The 20,308-nt window shown below is 36.9% G+C and overlaps 1 protein-coding gene across 16 annotated transcripts in view; it reads right to left on the bottom strand.

Moving 5' to 3' along the window:
• Positions 1-20,308, bottom strand: part of PCLO (piccolo presynaptic cytomatrix protein) — a 434,071-nt gene that overhangs the window by 134,588 nt on the left and 279,175 nt on the right. For 13 of the 16 annotated variants that reach the window (XM_065049216.1, XM_065049207.1, XM_065049213.1 and 10 more), the window contains 2 exons: positions 18,690-18,838; positions 11,118-11,199 (listed from right to left, as the gene is read on the bottom strand). In XM_065049216.1, coding sequence (XP_064905288.1) covers positions 11,118-11,199; positions 18,690-18,838 — 231 coding nt within the window. The remainder of the gene's footprint in view (positions 1-11,117; positions 11,200-18,689; positions 18,839-20,308) is intronic. The other 3 variants (XM_065049212.1, XM_065049210.1, XM_021300604.2) reach the window with 1 other exon arrangement.

Here is a 20,308-nt window from a genome sequence, read left to right on the forward strand (position 1 = left end):
TGTCACATCAGAATTTATGGCATGATCTATGGCAGACTGTAGCTTTAAATCTATAAAAAACCTGTAGGCAATGAGTTTCATTTGTGTTTATTGATAGACACCAATGGCTCAATACATGCCACTGACTGACAGCTGAACTTCATTGTTTAAAATGTTAGTTTTGGATTCTCCCATCCATATCAGCTTGGTATTTAAGAAGTACAAACAGAATTAATGTAAATATAATAGGATAGGATATTAAACAATATGTAAGACATATAGATGCATATGCTAACAAAAGCCTCTAGGAAAGGAGTAGTTCCCCATTAAATGCAAAGAAGCAATCACTGCTTCACAAAGTGGCTGAACCACAAACTATAGGAAGCTGTGAGAATATTGTATTGTGTTTACCCTGTCCTTATATACTTAAACACTTTCTGTCAGAGCTATGATGAAGGGCTAAATGAACTTTGTGTCTGACGTAGAAAGACTGTTCTTATGTTTAATAAATTTTGGAAAAATTTGCTGTCTTCAATAAACAGTGATGATTATTACATCTGCTAAAAATCTCATCCAGGGTGTTGCATAGACTTATCCAACATACAGTCACGTTGAGAAGGAAGCAAGAAACACACTCCTCTCCTACCTTTTGCATTACTTCTTCAGTAAAGATGGTGCTGATATTTGCGGAGCATAAAGGCTATATCTATCATAAATTCTTTTTATTAGGCTGGTAAGCTGGAGCATAGGGTTAAGAGGAAACAGAAACATGACTCTGTCCTGTCGCCTATTAGACAGTGGTTCATGCTACCCATGCAGAGTGCTGATGCTATCTTAAGGTATGTCAATGGCGACACTGTTTTTCAAAAAATATAGATAAATGCAGACATAGTGATCTTATTCACTGTAAACTTATACTCTGGAGCAACTCAAGACTTTTTAGCAAAGACCAGTCTTGGTCTTGTCTTCAGTGCTGCATTAGTCAAAACTTGTTCTTCACCCTTCTCCATCTGTTCTGAATTTTCTCTCCCTTCTTTGTCACTGTGTTCTTGCCCATACAGCTTTATTTAGTGAGCAGTCCTGTATCTAAGCACATACACACTCTTTACTATTCCAAAATTGAAGGAATTTTAAGCAAGTCACAAAATAGCTTAGTTTTACAGATTTTAATAGTTCTAGCTAGGTGCAGTGGTGACAAAGATGTCCTTTAGTATTAACCTCTCTTGTTTTGACTTACGTCCGCTGACTCTCATCTTCCTGCTGTGTATCACCGTGAACAGCCTGGCTCCCTCTTGTTGATAAGCTCTTCATCAGTATGGGGCAGCTGCTATTAGGTGTCCTTTTCAGGCTTAACAAGACCTGGCCCTCAACTGTTGCTCTCAGGGAAGGTGCTGTAGTCCTCGATCACCTCAGTGGCCCTCTGCTGTGCTTTCTCCTGTGTGTCAATGTCTTTCTTGTATTGGGGGTGAGGTGTGGGCAACACTGAACACAGTATCTAGACACAGTCTGACATGCTGAGTACAAGGGGACAGTCACTTCCTTTGATCTACTGGCATGTTCCTGGTAACACAGCCCAGGATGCTGTGGGCCACCTTTACTGTCAAGGCACATGATGTGAAGATGGCTATCTATGAAGTCTTCTTCTGCGCAACTGCTCCCCAGCTACTAAGTTCCCAGCTTGTATCATTGCACAGGGTTCTTTGTCTCCAGATACAGGATCTGTATTTGCCCTTGTTCGGCTTCACAAGTTTTCTGTCTTGGTCCCTCTGAATGGCAGCTCTGCCCTCAAGTGTATTCCCCCAATTTGATGTCATCTGCAAATGTTACAAGAGTGCACTCCATCACCTGCTTCATCTCCCTAATAAAGATATTAAACAGTCCCACAATAGGGTCTTCTGTGGAACTCATTGTCTGCCTCCAGGAAAAGTATGGGCCATTAATCAGCACCCTCAAAACCCAAACATCTAACCAGTTTTTTGCTCATCTAGTTACATGCACATCCAGATCTTTACATCCTAATTCCAGGTTAAAAGTAAATGTAAGAAAATACCTGAAGTCTAGAGTCACTCTCAGCTTACTGCATTAAAATAATTTCAGTCTAGTTTCACAGAAATGTAAAGATTCTTGTGAGGATGCCATAAAAGCATATAATACTATAAAAGGCAAGCTTTAATCTGTTCAGCCAACGTCAGCCAATCTTTTATGGCTTCACTTTAAAAAAATCAATCTTTGTGATATTTTTAATGCTACAGTAATTGGGTTTAGCTCAAGCTTTTCATTAATGTTCCTCTCAACGAGGGGAAAAGTTGAATAGATTTTACTGATGTTTCCCACATAGTATAAGGTAGCCCTGTCATCAGAGGAAAAGGATTTACATAAAGGATGCTCTGCTGGCATATCACAACTTACTTGTTTTTTTATGAATCTAGCATATTAGTGATGTTTTAGCAACCATTATTAGCAAATAATAGTTCAGTTCTATGTGAATGCAATAAGAATTGTAGCAGTTATCTTTACATATTGTACCAAAACTTCAAATCATTTGCTTTCATTTAGCTGATTTGGAAGACGACCTTCAGCTTTTGAAGTGATCTATATTTTGTTAAGAAAATACCAAGAAAATGCTTGGTGATTTAGCATGTAATTTCTCTCTTCTATGACTTTGTATGCTTGTCTTGCATTGCAGATTTATTTGCATAATGTTCTGTTATTACAATTTCATACAAACTGCAGACAGGTGTGAATTTATGTAATTAATGAACTTCCAATAAATTTCTTAGAGCAGAACAAATCTGCCTGATATCTGTGTAAATATGTGTTGGGAATAGTTAAATAGATGCTACTCAGCTCTACAACTTTCTTTGGGACGAAAGACACCATGGAGAGTGTACACACCATGGGGAACACTGAGGGATCTTGATCAGCATTTTGAGGAACCTGTAGAAAAGATGATACTGCCTGCACTTAACAGCCACCCCGTAAAGCCTCTACACGTTGCATAATTCCTCCTGAAGGAAAACCGTAGAGGAATATTACACCCAAACGACTCTCTTGCACAAAGGAATCAACTGAAACCATACTGCATGGACTTTTGCCATGAATGGGGAAGAATTTGTGGAATTACAAATTGTAAAATAGCATTATTTCAGAACAAGTAATACCTGAAGTCCATTAAGTCTTTGTAAAAAATGCTGAACTTTCCTTCTTTTTTCAAAGACAGTGTCTGGTTTTGTTGTAGAATTAATTTAAAACATTAAAATATTCATTTAAATTACAATAAATAACTGAAGGAATTGTAGTTCCTCTGTTGTTAAAACTTCAAATTAATTTTTGACTCAATGCTTGGAAAAGATCCCAAGTTGGCAACAGCAGAGGCAGAAGCTCATGGTTTATTCTCAGAAGAGGTATCACAGGGCATCTCTTCAGACTGTCCCTGGGAAGTATTGTGTGGCCATTTGACAGTCCATTTCTCACAACCAATCTGTGAGTATGAGCTATCTTTGTGTTTGGAAATCTGAACTGTCTGCTAAGACACATGTTGAGACCTTCAGGTCATTGCACATGCTCTTTTCCCAATGACATCAGTCACTACTGAATGAGGTTAGGAACTGTATCCATTCATTTCTCATCTAAGTTGGGTTTAAACTCATGTCTTTAAGTAATCAATTGCCTTATTTCTGTTGTACGCAGCTTAGGCTAGTAATAAAAAAATAATAATTAAAAAGAAATAAAAGGAAGGAAAGACATAGAAAAAAATAACTTCCATGTTTTAACATGAGGGAACTGACAAAACGATTTTTAGTTGTTTTTCCTTTTTAAATAACAGGCATAAATTTTGTAAGACTTGATATATCACATCTTATTTGGGATATATTAATTTGATTTCTCACACAAAATTAATATTTATTATAATAACCATACGAAAGAAAAACAGCGTATGGATTAAGTGCATAGTAATTTACTAGTCAGCTTGTTGTTTGTTGAAATTAACTCCTCAAAATGCAGTGTGTTTTCTTTTTGTCACAGGGATAAAGACAATTTATTTAACAGCATAGCTTGTTCCTTTAAACACTGCAGAAGAAGCTGTCTTTTCTCAGAAAATGGTATATCCTCAAGCCAATGACTACTGCCGTCCAAGACATCAACATGCAAAAACCCCCAAACATTTTTTAGAGAAATCAGAAAGACAATTTCCAATCTCACACACAAAACAGCACTTTGATATATCTTAAACTTGTGCCTAAACTTCTTTTAGAAAAATGTGGATTGTAGTGAATATGTGGGCTGATTTTGTGAGAGTGTGTGTGTGTGTGTGTGTGTGTGTGTGTAGGAATTTCATGTAATTTTTGGGTGCCTATCCTCAGACAGCTTTGGCTTCAAAAGCCTTGGCTGCCCAATGTCAACTTCACTCCCTTTCTTGATGAACAGATTTCTTCAGGAACAAGAACACTTTATGGCAAACTTTAGTTTATTTAAATCATTATTGGCTGAAAACCCTTTTCCCCCAACTTCTTTTTACTGAAGTAAACAAGCAAATAAACATGCAGGCATTGCGTGCATATTGCTTGGAAACAACATTAAAGTGAAAAAAAGAAACAGAGATAATGAAAAGCAGAGATTTCACTTGACAAAAGCTGCACCTCAGCTTAGTGCAGTGATCCTATGAGACAATCAGCACCTCAGAGTACCCTGCCAATCCATGAGGAACATTTTATTTGCATCAGTGACCTGCAGAATCAGAATGTTTTAACCATAATCATCCTGCATCCAAAATGCCTGGGAGTGTACACATAGTACACTTCAAAGACCTGTACAAATCTACGATCAGATGAACAGTGAATGGAAAGCAAAGATTCTCAAAATGTTCCAGCACCCTGCCCTGGAAAGTACATCCAACTCAAACATTGCCTGTGTTTGTCTCTTGCTGATGAGGAGTGATGTGGTCCTTCAGACAACCAGTCCTCTACAAGTTTTTTGATTGTTCTATAGACTTTTTGTACATACACCGTATGTGTTTATCTCATCTAATTTAAGATGTCTGTAAGATAGAAATGGTAGTCTAACTTATTCACCTCATGGTCTTTTTATAATCAATGGAGCAAAATTGCCATATCCAAAAGGGGATTTCTTTAAGCTATTTCAACATCTAATTGTCTTTTGTAACTGCCTCATTCTAATGTAATTATTAAACCTACACATATTTTTGATAGCCAGCATGCAGAGAAGGGAGCACAGGGTCTTCATTTTCCTCTGAGAGTCATTAAGATAATTTATGTCTCACCTGCGAAGTAAAACATTAAACTGACATTTCTGCATTATTAACTTTTACTAATGTCCTTGAAAAGTCCTCTCACCAATGATACACATCCCTGAATGTCTCATCCTTTAGCTCTTCACGAAAAAGACCTGACCTGCATTACTTATCTCCAAAACAGAGAGAATTCTGGTTTGGCTTCTGTGAATCTCCTTCTTACATGCTGGCTTTCCTCTCAGCTTTCCATGGGAACCTGGGGGCCTGACTTAACTCTGACATTCACTATGCAGTGATCTGTTTCTGCAGCCTTTTCTGCCTGAGAGCTATGAAAGAAAATTGGACTTTTATAACCAGTAGACACATTGCCCTCTTAATTACCTCCACTCGTCTTAAGATCGTAGAACCATAGATCTTATCAGTCATCTTTCAACAGATGTTCAGATGCTGAAAAATGCATTAACAACTGAGCTGCAGAAAAGGCTTCATGGAAAGTATTTTAAATACACACACTAGTGCTTTTCAAATTAAGCTAGAGTGAAGGCACATAAACATGGAATATATGGTCTGTATCTCTACAAAATATTTCTATCAAATACCAAAATGTGTTTGTGGCTTGCTTTTTTTTTTTTTTTTTTTTTTTAGATTTAGTAAACCTGAATATGATATTAAGTTTTTTCTAAGCTTGCTATTAAGACCTTAACAGACATTTCTCCACCCCTTTATTTCCATTTCTGTCCTCACTTGCTGCTGCGTGACTTCACTGGAAAATCTCTGATGTCATCTGGCTGTAACAGCTCTGTCCTTTTCTGTTTATGGTTTTTACCTTCTGTGACACATCTCAGATAAGGAGAGAGTGTTTGAGGGAATGATGGTCATTAATTAGGGGTTATATCTTTCCCCAGTGACAAATGAGTGCTGGAGGAGAGTATTGTATTATCACAGTTCTTCACAACATTAAACCAAACAAACAAGATAAGTAATCCTCTAAGAAAAGAGTATGAGGAAAAGAGGTGGATTACAATTACATTTCTCTACCCTTTGACTATTATATCACATTCAACACAGATTATGTTTAATGTGTTTTTGATTAGTAATTAGATATTGACTCCACTTCAGTATTTTGCTGTAAGAACTGAATTTGCTGAACTTGCAGGTGAAAAAAACCCTAAATATAAAGGGTTATTTATTTAGAGACTTTCTAAAGTAGTGAGGGCTTGCTGTAGGAAAACCCTTCTAGTTCTCTCTCAGGATAAATACCCCATGAGCTGGCATGCTGGAGACCTGTAGAGTTGTGTGCAGGAGTTAATAACCCTTTTAGAGAGTATGAGGCATCTCTTGACGTGTTTTCAGCGTTACAGCTACGCTGTCATCCCCTTAGCAGTTTCACTGCCATCACTGCTGAAGTGAATATTAAGGATACAATCTTCCACCCACAGTCTAAGTCCCTTCTTTATAATAAAGTTTACAGCTTTTTCTGAGCTGCTTCTCTGCCTTTTATTTTTTCTTCAGAATTGAAGAGGATGCTTCACTATGGAGACAGTCTGGCTGCTGAAAGGTACATTTTTCTCCCTTGAAACACAGAATATTGTACCTTTGGAAAGGGAAGAATTATTTGTGACTCAGCCTAAGTGAGGCAAAGCAGCAAAAATTACCTTCGACTGAGTGCTCTCTTTGTACCTATGCACCTACTGAGATTTGTCTTCCTTGCTGGCTTTTCACCCAGCGTGTCTAAACAGCTTACTGATCAGGAATAACAAAATGCAAATTTTTATCTCTGTGACATTTCCAAAGGCATTGCCAATGCTTTCATTGCTTTCAACAGCCATGTCCTCTCTTCACTTTTTCAAATATAACTATGAAGTGTTAAAAAAAAAAAAAAGAAAACAATTTAAAAAAAAAAAAAAGACAAACCAAACCAAACCAAACCAAACAAAAAAACAAAACAGAAGAGATACACTGGCATAAACCAGTGCTTATGCTACTATTGTAAAGGATCCAAAAGGAATAAGTGATTCTCACTGAAAACAAACAGGGAGATTCTGGAGCATCAAATATTGCTACATTATCATTCACTGATCACTACTGTCATTGCTTTGACACCTCAGGGTAACCGTGACACTTTTTTTTTTTTTTTTAATGCAAATTATTAATCAAACTTTGCAGAGAAAATCCTTGGCAATTCCTTCACATCTATCATCATTGCCTGAGGAGGGGACACTGCATACCTTGAAAAGAACAGCTGTGAGTTCTAGATGATGGAATTTGCTAAAGAAACAACAACCCTCAAGAGAGAGGCCAGCTAGCAAGTACACATTTAGTTTTCATTCAGAATTACAGTTCTCCTGCCATCACAATTTTGGCCCAGTTCCTCATTCCTTAAACATCTCATTCAAATGCTAAAATTTGTAGCAAATATTTTTTGAGTGCAGAATTATGCCAGATTATGTAAGAGGCATCGAAGGCATCTGTACCTCACAGCCAGTTTTCATTAATCAAGAAAGCAAATAAACAGAACTACTCTAATAACTGATATTCATGATGTGCCAATTTCTGTATCCATAATCAAGCAACAACATCCACTATGTTAATTATATGGTGAGATCAATGGAATTCAAATTATAATGGTGATATTAGGATGAAGTTCAAGGTTGCCCTGGTATAGCTGGGTACCAGGGCTGACCCAGCACACTGAGTCATTAATGCCCAGGTTGGCCCAGGAATTCCCCAGTGAGATGAGGTGATGGGCTGAACCACTGGCCAGCGTCCCAGCAAAACAGCTGATCAACAGTTGCAGGAGTTCTCCAGGTGGGAATTGTGGACAGTTTGGGAGATTTCCCCATGTAACTCCTGCTGTGCACACACCAGTTAAGATACACTATTTGTATACTTAAAATGTGTTCATTAATTCCCTGAAAGGAGAAACTGTCAGTCCCAGGCATCTTCCCAGGCAGGTCCTGCTCTTGAATCAACCAAACTGCACCTAGATCATTCAGATCAGGTGTGTCAAACTCATTTTCACCAGGGACCACATCAGCCTTGTGGTTGGCTTCAAACGGCCGAATGGAATTTTAGGACTGTATACTGGCTGTATGCATTTATACAGTCCAAAATTCCATTCAGCCCTGTGAAGGCAACTGTGAGGTTGATGTGGCCCCTGGTGAAAATGAGTTTGACGGCCCTGATTTAGATCATCAGTAGAAAGTGATTCTGCATGTGTAGAAATGATCAAATAGAACAGGCTTTTGTGCATAGCTAAGGCAGAGGACGTTTTGTACATACTGTAAGATAATCAGAAACAATGGACCACAGGTGAGCTGGCTTGTAAGAATCCAGCAACACAACAGTTCAGGAAGTCTTATATGATACAGCTGAAGATACTGCTGCAAGGATGACTTCAACTGAGACTCCCATCTTGCCACCCAGTGACTGGCTGCTGTCTTGGAGAGATCTGACTCCTCATGTGAGCTTTATTGAGTTGTTTCTGTTTGCATTGGTTTGTTTGTTTGGTTGGTTGGTTTGGTTTGTTTTGAACATACACTGTTCCTGTATCTATACAACAGGCAAAAAGGCAAAGCATAAGGCAAAACATATCTATGCATAAGGCAAAGTGTTGAATATAATAATTCAACACCTCATTTTAGTACTTTTGATGAGAAAGAGAGGGGGTTGGAGAAAGGGAGAGCATAAAAAGGAGAGGATGGGAAGAAACAAAGAAAAAGGAAGAATTCAGCCAGCCAGTCAACCAAACATGGCATGTGTATCTTGTAGTGAGGTAGATGTGGTGGTATATGAGTATATATTGTTTAATTTACCATTATTTTAAGTACCTTTTGCTCTATAATAGATTTCTAAGTCAGCCTCTGGTTCATAGTCATTGTCTGGTTAATAAACAAAAATACTTTCTATTAGTTTGCAGACAATGGTTAATCAAAATCAAATGTTTAAAAAAGTGAATAAAACCCATGTGAGTGGCTCTGGGAGACACCATTTGGAAAGCTAAAGGCTAAGCAGAAAGCACTGTACATTTAAAAAGAGTTTCAGTGTACTTTAATCCTTCAGACAGTGAGAAGTGAGGAAGGGAGCTATGAATTCAAGGAGTTATGCTACTTCAAAGACGTATGAGGAATGAAAAATACAATGATTTCTTCTGGCTCAGGTCCTCCCTATTGGTACCATATTCTACCTTTGGCTTTTCCCTGTACAACTCACATTTGAATCTTTTCATATTTGTAGGGAAATCTACACGTACCTCACACAGAAGTATGTCTGCGCAGGTATCCAAGGCTGTATAAGGACTAAAACCCAAAAGTATGAGTGCAGCTTGTAGAGACATAGTCAAGCTTGCTTACTGCAATTGGAATTAAAGTAGAATATAGCACAGCTACAGCAGTGAGCAATCCAAGTTTGGGCTATGAAACCTTAGCGGGATCCTGAGTGAATATTTGATCCTGTCTTACCTCATGCTGTGCAGGGCATTAGGAAATGGGAAGTCAACATCTACACCTTGGTTTTCCAGTCATGCATTTACCCTGATGCACTGTATGTTGCTGTGGCTGCCAGCACAAGAGCTGGTAGAGAATTTGGAATAGTCATTTTACATTGTATGAGGGTAACTTTACGTAGGAGAGCAGGCCTTCAGTAACATGAAATCATGAGCTATACACAGTAGCGTGGTTATAATTCCACTTGTTCTTGAGTAAGAGAGAAGCCTGGATCACAACATTACTCATCACCCACAGGGCAAAATTCCTCACTAGGATGTCGAGGAGCTGCTATGGACTTGCTAGGGCTTGGGGACACAGAAGCTGAAACAACCACTGACCCTGAGGCTTCTTTCAGACTGTGCTCTGTGGGTGGAGGGGTCTTCATGCATTCTGGAATCATCTGTGGGCGTTACACTGACTAGCAAGAAAATACCTCATAATATATAAAGAACATTAATTTAACACCCTAAATATGAGGTGGATACTGGGGGTGGAAGTAATCAAGATTTTACTGCCAGAAACCCTGTGAAAACAATATTTAGCAATTCAAGTAATTTTGTGCCACTTTCTACTTAATGCTCAAGGGAACTCCAGGGCTGGCAGTCAGTAATTACTTCTGCACAGAAACAGTTTGACACACGCTGCTAGAATTTTTAAGAGAGTTAAAAGAAACTGTGATGGTTCCATGACAAAGCTGCTTCAAGCATGTACCTCTGAAAGAAGGCAAACAGCATATTAAAAAATCCAACGACTTTTTCAGTTCCTTATCAGTATTAGATGTGAAAAAGTGTGCAATTCCAAAAGCTCAAACAGACAGATGTTGCCTGGTGCTAGATCTTTTAACTTGCAGTCTTTTACAATTTCATACATGAAAACATCACGCTGTGTTCTGCTCAGAGTCCAGGAGGTGAATGAATATAAACTTTGCCACCTTTCTTTGTAAAAAGACTCACACTTACATGAACATTTGTATCAGCATTAGGGATAACAGAATAAAAAATGGGATCTGATACCCCCTTCTGTAGAATAGTTCTAGTACAGAAAGAATAAAATTGTTGTTTCTGTACATGTCGAACACCTACACAAGTCTATTTTATATAAACTCCTCATACAGAGAATATAGAGTTATATAAAAAGCAATAGCAGAACAGACTGCTTATATGTATAATACAACAGATTTTCCCTCTGTTTTTAATGTCGGTATAGCTTATGTATCTTGAACAGATGTTGTGACCTTTTTTCCGCACTGCTGCTTTCTGTTATAACCAACCAGCAAGATTTAAAATGACCGCTGAATTTTCTGCTGCATATGACACAAGAACTATTTTTAATACTGCCAGTATTTTGCATGATTCATGTTAATCAAATTAATTATCATGTAGAGGGTTCTTGTTTTTTACCTGAAACTGTGTGATCCTTTGGGTCTCTCAGTAGTTTGAGCCTTGCATGAGGGAATATGTACTGCAGGGGCTTCCCATTTATCTGAGGAACACAAATATGCATGTCATAAAAAGATAAAACAACTTCAATTGTTTCCATAATTTTAGACAGTTGAAACAGAAACAAGCAAACACACTTATTTCACCCTGGGAAATATCACAGCTTCACAATTCAAACACCCCCCCCGAGTTTCAAGACATTTATCAGACTGCAAAATCCTTCTGCAGGGGAATGAATATTTGCTTCTATAAGGCTAAATTCATTTTGAATATGGCTTTAGTTCTGATTTGTATTTTCTAATGATTAGAAGGTACGCAGCCTTCTGTAGCTTCTCTTAATGTTAATCCTTTGCTGAAGCAATGTTCAAGACAATAATTAAATTAAACATAATTCCTGTAATTATTATAAAATCCTATTCATACAGACCTAAACAAAATGATGGTTGAATGTGTAAACATCCACGAGTTACTGCTTTAGTTTCAACAAAGCCACATAATCCAATGTACCTCTTGACATCAAATTTGAAAAGCCTTTTGGAAGAGCCTACCCAAAACTTTCAGGACTACATCTTATATGAAAATGTGCAACATTTGTTTGGGCTGATACTGGGAAGTGTCAAAACTGAAATAAATGCATGTCTACAATGCCTGCTAAAGAGCCAGGTTTCCAGCTGGGATGATCGCACCTGCCCCAGGACACAGGCACACAGGAGGGACCATGAGCAGGAACTAAACCAAGTGCCAGGGACAACCATCATCAGCTTGCAGCAAAATGCCTTTGCAGAAAGAGTATTAATCGCAAAACTTCCACACCTGACACTATCACAGAGCCTCTTTGCCTGCAGCTTTTGTCTTTGTGAAGCCAAGCAGAGTCCAAGACCTCTTTGCCTCTGGCCCGTTGGTGCTGAGCCTGAGCACTGCCTGGACTGAGAGGAGAGACACGAGTGTCTATGACTGCTCCAGGCTGAGAGTTTGGGATAGGACTTGGGGGGGCAAATTCAATATTTAAGTTGCATTTGAAACCGCTAAGCTCCTTCTGAACTAAGCACTTCAAAGCCAGTTTCTGTTGTGGAGAGTTTGTGATGCTAATGGATAGCATACTTAAAGGACAGGAGGAAAACAGAGACGTCAAGGGCCTCAGCGCAAACCCGCAGTGAGAATAAGAATCTATACATCTTTTGTCATAATTCAGCTTCTTATCCATTAGATGACACTGCATCTAGAAGGCTGAAATCTTCATGCTACACACTGAAAGTAGTATTGATTGTAATTAATTTCAGACATAAAGATGGATTTGGTAGCAGACAAGTACTCCAGAATAAATCAGAACATGAGATCAGGTAGTGTTTAGGTCTTAACATGGAATTTTGCCAGTATGTAGTCTACTACTGCCAGAAGTGTATGAAATTCTATGAGACTTCCATAATTATAAATAGATAGGGACATTGTTATGTTTTTAATTATATTATCAGACATTCAGGAAGTGTAATTAAAGAGTAAAAATAATGTATTTGTCACATGTAACTTACATAAATTGTAAAAAATAAGAAAAAAATGTGTCTAGTTTTATTTTTAGTTAAGTAAAAAAAAGAATACAAAATAAAGCAATTTAAGAGAAGCAGTATTAACACATTTGAACAAATACTTAGCTAGGATCCATTTTGGTGGGAGCAATTCAATTTAACTGGGGAACACTGCAGCTTATAAACTCAAATTCACTTTTTTTAAAAATTGCTCTATCTTATCTTTCTTTAGCAACACTGGATTTTTTCTTTAATAATCCAAGACTATTCAATGTCATATTGTACATGATTTTCTTATAGATATATAGACCATGTCCTACTTTAGTCTATTACTTATTCGTTACTTGCACTTACAGAATTTTATGATAAGTATAAATCTTGGTGATTCATATCATCATGAATAAAATCATTAAAGTTTTTGAGCATATTGTTTTTTACTGTTGGTAGGAATTAGTAGTTATATTGAATATGTCATTAGGCATTTACCTTCAAAACAGTATCTGTCTGAAAGTGGCAGAATAAATAGGAAAAAACAGTGCTTGCTGTAAACAGATAATAGAATGAACAGTTATATTGGTTTTTATTATTTTACTTTAACCAGTAATGCCTATATCCATCTGAAATCTATTAGTGCATTTGAAACCCTGTAGAACACAAATTATTTTGTGTTTCCAGTTGTTCACATCTTCTAATTTTCACTAAAGGTGATTTCCCTTCACCCGAATATATGCCACGGGGTCCTTCTAGCTGACTGTTTCCGCATTAACTCTTGTGAAGACAGAGGGACCCCACTGAAGTCACACAATCACAGCAGTGTAAATCTGAGCTACGGCACAGATAGGACATCCCTTGGTTGCAAGGCTTCAGGAATGGAGGATGTGTAAGTCCCCAAGCCCAGATTTAGGTCACAGGGCAAATAGTGACTTGATCCCACTTAGTTGCTACAAAAACCACAGATTCCTGCCATCTGTCTTTGCCATTGAGATCCTTTCCTCACCTTTCTGGGAGCATTCAGTACACTCAAGTAATAATTCTTGCAGTTCAGCTCTGCTCTTATGATCACGGACACATTTTGACTCTCCAGTGGATATTCCCTCTTGTTGTGCTCTTTGAGCTGACAGTGAGCTCAGGTCACATTTTTTCTGTACATTACTCAGTGGGCCCTTGGGGTTTGCATCCCAGTGAGTTAAATGAAAACTGGACTGCAAAGCGTTTCCTCCAGGCATTTAAGTTCTCATCATGTGTTTCATGTTATTAGTCAGCTCAAACCCCCCAAAAAATTAGAATGAATGGCAAATAAACGTGCTGAGATTTTCCAACACTGTTGCAGAAAATCAGTTTAAATATCCACTTTATTATCCTTTTGTTGTTGTTACACATTTTGTCTGATAAAGAATCTCTACAGAAACCCTATGTAAGGGAATTTTATAAGGCAAAGAAGACAATTAAGAAAAATAAATTTCTTTAGTGCTGTATTAAAGTATTCCATGTATTTTAGTATTCCAGGCAAAGCCCATAGCAACAGCTATAACTTATTAACTGGTCTTTGGATGACGTCACCAAAGCCACAGTATTAAAAATTTCTAGTTTTAAATGGTGCTGCCTGATAAAGTGAATCTCAGTGGCCATGCCTGGCTGTAGAGCTTTAGAAAACACAGTCTTCAAGGGAAATTCTACTGAGTTAGGCATCCAGGAACAGGATAGTGGATGCTCAAGGTGATGATTTAGATAGTATCTGTCCTAATTTCTGAATACCACAGGTACTTGCATGAGCACACAAGTCCTGTGAATGCTGACATGAAGAATTTCCACAGCTGAGGTAATCCTGCCCCTTTGAAACTCTGTATCTCCTCTGAGCAGAGTACAAACATCAAGTTCTCTAGAAATCCTAAAGCTAGAAAGCTCTGACAGATTCCTGATGATGGAGATATTTTGCAAAAGAAGTACTGAAGAAAAACTTAACAAATACTATGTTCCTGTTCATTAACATATTGCAGAATGAGTGGCCTTTGCTTCTGCAATTAGATCAGTTCAGAACTCTGACTTTTGATTAAAAAGTCATTCTGTCATGCAGTGAAAATAACATTGCTGGGTGACTAAAAAATGAGCAACTGCCTGCTAAATTCCATCTTGAATTACAGTGAGGGGGTGGCTAACAATTCACTCATTAGATTAGATAGTTTAACAGCTACACTAAATTTGGAAATGTCTTATTTCTCATCATATTTTCAGAGAATCAGAAAAAACAAAATTACTTCCTCTGCAAGAGAAAGCACTAACACTATAAATTTAATGAAATCTCCTTGGGAATTGGAAAACAATAAAAACTAAGCAGTATGGACTTACAAAACATGGAATAAAAGTTTGCAGGTAGCCTTCTGGATCTCTGTCACTTTCTTATTTTAACCCAATTGCTCACCTTATGACCCATTTTTTCTTCATTTTTAAATATTCAAGTGCCCCTAAAAAGGCATGACTTAAATGTTATTTTAAGGGAATGATACACACCCATGAACCAAGAAAAGCATATACTTTTTGAGGGCCTTTAGAAACAGACTAGCACTGAAAAGGCTCTAGAGCTCTAGCCTTGTTTTTGTGCTTAGAAAACTGTTGCCAAAGCAAATTGATGATGATACACTGGTATTATGACGAGTTTGAGATTTTGTTACTCATTCATCTATGTTCACTGGAATTTCTGTATTTAAAACCCTTCGCTGAGAAGCTGCTTATCTCCTGTTAATATACTCTCTCTGTCCACCTCCTTGTCATGGTCTCTTACTCCCCTGGCACCTCCTCCTACTATTCCTTCCCAAACTGTTTAAAATAGTCAGTTTAGTTCAGGATATACAATTATTTTTCAAAGAAAATAATAGTGAAAAGAGCCTTGATGTCTGGAGATTTAAAGAAGCTGCAGGTCAACTGGTAGCAACTAAGCAAACCGTTGAGGTCAACAGGGATCAGGGAGAATCTGCAATAGATTATGTATTGGTTGGGTTTAAACCATGTTTACCCTCCTCTGGTAAGCATTTCAGAAACACTACATTCGGAAAAGCTCTTTTAAGATATTAAACTGCACTGTAATTTAATGTGAATTAGGAATACTATGTAGCCCTGCAGAAGTTGCTATAGAAACACATATGTTTTAATATTAATAATACAGTATGTGAGTTTAATCTGCTAGGTTATAAGAAATCCATGGAAACCTGGAAATTCAGGGTTGCCATTCTGCTTCATTCTTGTTTCAAAAGCCCAGTTTTGGCTTATTTATTACATTTAATTGTATAAGCTCCGTGGGACATACGAGTTCTGATTTCTACTAGTAAGGAAACCGATGTTTCAGGCATGTGAAACAAAATCTTCTGGAAAACATGTTTTGGTGGTCAGTAAAATATTTACATTTTTTTATAAAGAAGAAAATACAAATGGAAAATTTACAGTGGCTAAGTGTATGTGGAAACTTTAGCTGATCCATCACAAGCAGATTAGTGCTACTGATGCAAATATTCCCTTTTGTGGCTGGTTTGCACTCAGTACTGGATATTACAGGAGTCGCATTGGCTGAATTCCCTTGCTAACAAGGAAACTGCCATCTTAAATGATTTGAGGAGAGTCTCTGCAATAAAGGAATCTCTGGGTGCAGGTGGACCTATTCAGCTGTTTCAGGATGAAGAACAATTTGTCATTTTTGTCTCCAGAGTGCATTATGCTTGGACACTACAGTTCTCTGTGCAGAACTGAGTTGTGGATACAGGAGACATAGAGCATGGGACAATGAAATCAGGAACTTTTTTGTTACAGAAAACACAGGACTGAAAAAACCTTTATGCCTCAGCACACTCTTTGACCTGAAAATTGTTTATTTTTCTTAATAGCTTTAAAATATAAAATGAATGCTAATAATAGAGATGTTGATATTGATTTACTTGCTTCTACTGCTACGTGTTATACTTTCAGAATTCAATGTGGAGCTAATGAAAGTTTTAAAAATGGCTCTGACCCTTGTTATCTTACGTTAAAGTAATTTAACTTCTGTATGTCTTAAAATATATATATTTTTTAAGTTATCACAAACAAATGTTCACAGAAAAAAAATAAAATACACAATGTCTGAGCAATATTTAGACAAGGTAGATGATGAAGAATCGGTGAGAACGGACATTTCTCCCTTCTGCAGACACACTGACACTGTTTTACACCAGGGGGTGAATGACAGTAGTTAACCTGGATGGAAACAGATGAAGAGGGAACTGTTGTAAAGCTTCTCCTTCCACACCACTTTTGTTTTGCAGAGGCTTTACACAGCACCACACAGAACTATTTAGAACATGTTCTCTCTCCAGTTTCCATCCCAGATTTTATAAAACCTTACAAGGTGCCTTTGAGAATATTTTAAATGCAGTACCTCTATTTCCATATAAACTTGGGGACATCACTACAACTTCAGGGAGAAAAACAAAAAAGTATTTTCCTTCTGAACATAATCCAAGAAAAGAAGAACTCTCAGTCCCCTAAATCTTCCTCCTAAAAAGTCTCATCAAGTCTTTCAACTGGTCCTAGCATAGTGCTATGTATATGAGAGAAAAGAAACAAACCAACAACAAAAATTGGAGCTTTGTCACTAGTAACTTTCCCTGCAGCTGTTTCTCAGGGCAAAAGGTCTGGGATGCTAAGAGTAAAATACATCTTACTGACCATGTCCATGTCACAGAGCTCAGGATAACAGTAACCTTCCTCTTGGGAAAGCCTAATTTTCAACGCACATTTTTCATTTTACATCATGAGGCTGTAGTGGCCAAATACAATCATGTATGCAGAGGAAAATTAATGTTTCACATGAGGATTAAAGTGCTCAGATAGACAGTTTTTTATCTGTTACCAGTGTAACTAAGAGTTGTGAAGACTAAAAGATCCTTTATCCTGCAGTAAGATTGGTTCACGTAGAGTTCTTTAAAAAGATTCCTGTAAGACCTGTATCTTGTATAACCCCCTTTCTTAAAAAGAAATGGGTAGGCTCAGTACAACATAGGCTTTGTAAATTTCAATATATGCTAAACTAGAGATAGGAAGAGAGGTAAAAATAAAAATAAATGACAGCTTGTAAGATATTTGAATGCTCACTTCATAAAATCTACATCCTTACTTCATAAAACCTACATTCTATTGATAAATGTCAGTCAAAATGCTCGCCAGCAAAAATGTTTGGAAGGCTGCATGATAGCAGGATATTCCTGTTTGTATATTATCTGAGGAGTTAACATGACCAATATAAGCTATTAAGTACCACAACGGGGCCATACAATACCTTCTCTTGCATCCATTGCATCTCATGGAAAACAGAGTATAATCTCAATCAATCAGTAAAAATGATAACTAAAACAATCAAGTGAAGACCTTAAAGGTTTGAAATATATAAACTTCTTTAATACAAACAGGATATGGGATGGCATAATAAGGTGAACTAGATTTCAAAGTTGGCAAGCTTGAAAAGCAGAATATGGTATATTTTGTTCTTGCTATAATGAATGAAATATTCTAATTATTATATTGATAAAGTCTTGCTGATTTATTCAGTAATTGATCACATACTGTTGGGATTATACTGACCAACTAAAAGTAGAAACAACTGTCAACAGGATAAAGCAACTCTTTTCCTTAAACTACTAAAAGAAGGGGCTTGGCTTTGGATGGCATAAAGCTGATGAGGTAAAATAGGATTGTTTAACTTTTTGTAATTTTTAGTTTTAATATGAATACCTAATCTATAGATAGTTTTGGTTAGCAGACTAACTCCTTTCAGATATGTTTCAAAATTCAAAAGATAACCTGCAAAATTAGTACTGAATTGCAGATGAATGTTACTCTAATTTCATCGTCAAGTACTGATGACAAATCCAGGTTCAACAGCACTGCAGCTGAATGTAGGTGGAATTTGATTAATCCTATAGTCCCTGTGCTACTGGACAGTGTGATTAAAATGTCAAACATTTATAAAACTGGAGACAGAGCTTACTTGACAGCTTACTTGATCTTGGTGTTGACTTGGTGGTCGAGAGTGGGACAACTTCTCTGGCAGCCTTCTGTCGAGGCCATGTCCATTCTCCAAACGAGATTCCCTGGGCTTGTCAAACCAATCTGTTTCTTCACGACGGAGATGATAGGCTTTGAAAACCAAGGACAGGTCAAATGTTCTGATCCAGTGCTGGGCAAAGGGCAATAATGTGCATTGTGCATAGCAAGCATGCATAGTGGTTACTAATTGGCCATGCAGCTAAAGCAGAGTTACAGGTGAGACTTGAGGCATTGAACTTAAGCAAAATTTAGCCATAAGTGATAGAAAAAAATGGGAAGATTCTTTTTATGTCAAAACTATGGATATTAGATACCAGAAGGAACTCACTGCTGAGTGCTCTAGCCATTTCCTTCCTTCTGGCAGCTCAGAAAAACACTACAGATTTCATATATTTCTAAAATGTTTGATGAAAAAAAAAAATAGTCAAATTAGTTACTTTGCAGTGAGTTAAATAAAAACAAAACAAAACAAAACAAAAGCAAAACCTAAAAAAACCCAGTCTCTATTAATTCCCAATCTTCTGAACTGAATATTTTATGAAGTATTTTGGAAATAATCTAGAACTACTTATAAGAAAACTGAGACTCCTTTATGGAATCAATATAATCTCAAATCAAAGAAGATATGAAGCAAACTGTGCTCTTTGTGATACTAAGCAGAAATAATCCAAGTGTTCTTATTTTGAATTCCATCCCCTGAATTTGCAGCATGAAACTTTGTGCTGGGAAAGTTAGCCAGAATGTTCTTTCTGCAACAATTCTGTAAGACTAATGTTCTTATATTTTCAACAATTTTAAACTTGCATAAAATCTATTGTATTAGGCACTCTTTTGGGATCAAATAACACTGCTGCATTTAAATGAGTTTTGAAATGACACGTATTTATGCCTATTCACTAGTGGGTCAACTGACATAAGTCTCACTCCATTGGGATCAGAATCAGCTGCCACGTATTTTATATTTCCACTATACAAACCAGAGATTTTCATCTATGTTGCCTATCACTGTAAACTAAAGCAACGTGTAGCTAATTAGAATGTACTGCAAGTTTGATTGCTATGATTTAATAAGCAAATTATATTTGGAATTCAAAGAAAGGCAATATTTACTTCAGCCAAACCACCAGAAATTGCAAATCTTAAATAAGGTCAGTTGTTGCTATAGTAACAACAGTGAATGCAATTGTTCCATGATGTAGAAGAGAATTTAAAATGAAAAATGGTAGTGTGCATAATCTTCTCTATTTAGTTCTTAAAGTTGTTAAATGTAACCTAGTTCATTTCACAAATATTAGGAAAAAAGTTTAATGGGAGGAAAAAAAAAGTTGTATTTTTTCATTAATATTTTATTTATTTTCTCCAAAAAGAGGAGTCATATATATATATGCATGTTTTTGAAAAATAATATTTTGTATGTTGTCAAAACAACATCCTATATTCTAATAGGCCTTTGAATAATTCTTCATCGTAGTTCAGATATTATGCAGTCCCTTCCTAACTGTGCACAGATTTAATATGAAATGGTTTGAAAATATTATTTATATATGAATTAAATTAAAA

Source organism: Columba livia, chromosome 1, assembly GCF_036013475.1.
Source record: "Columba livia isolate bColLiv1 breed racing homer chromosome 1, bColLiv1.pat.W.v2, whole genome shotgun sequence".
Lineage (NCBI taxonomy): Eukaryota > Metazoa > Chordata > Aves > Columbiformes > Columbidae > Columba > Columba livia.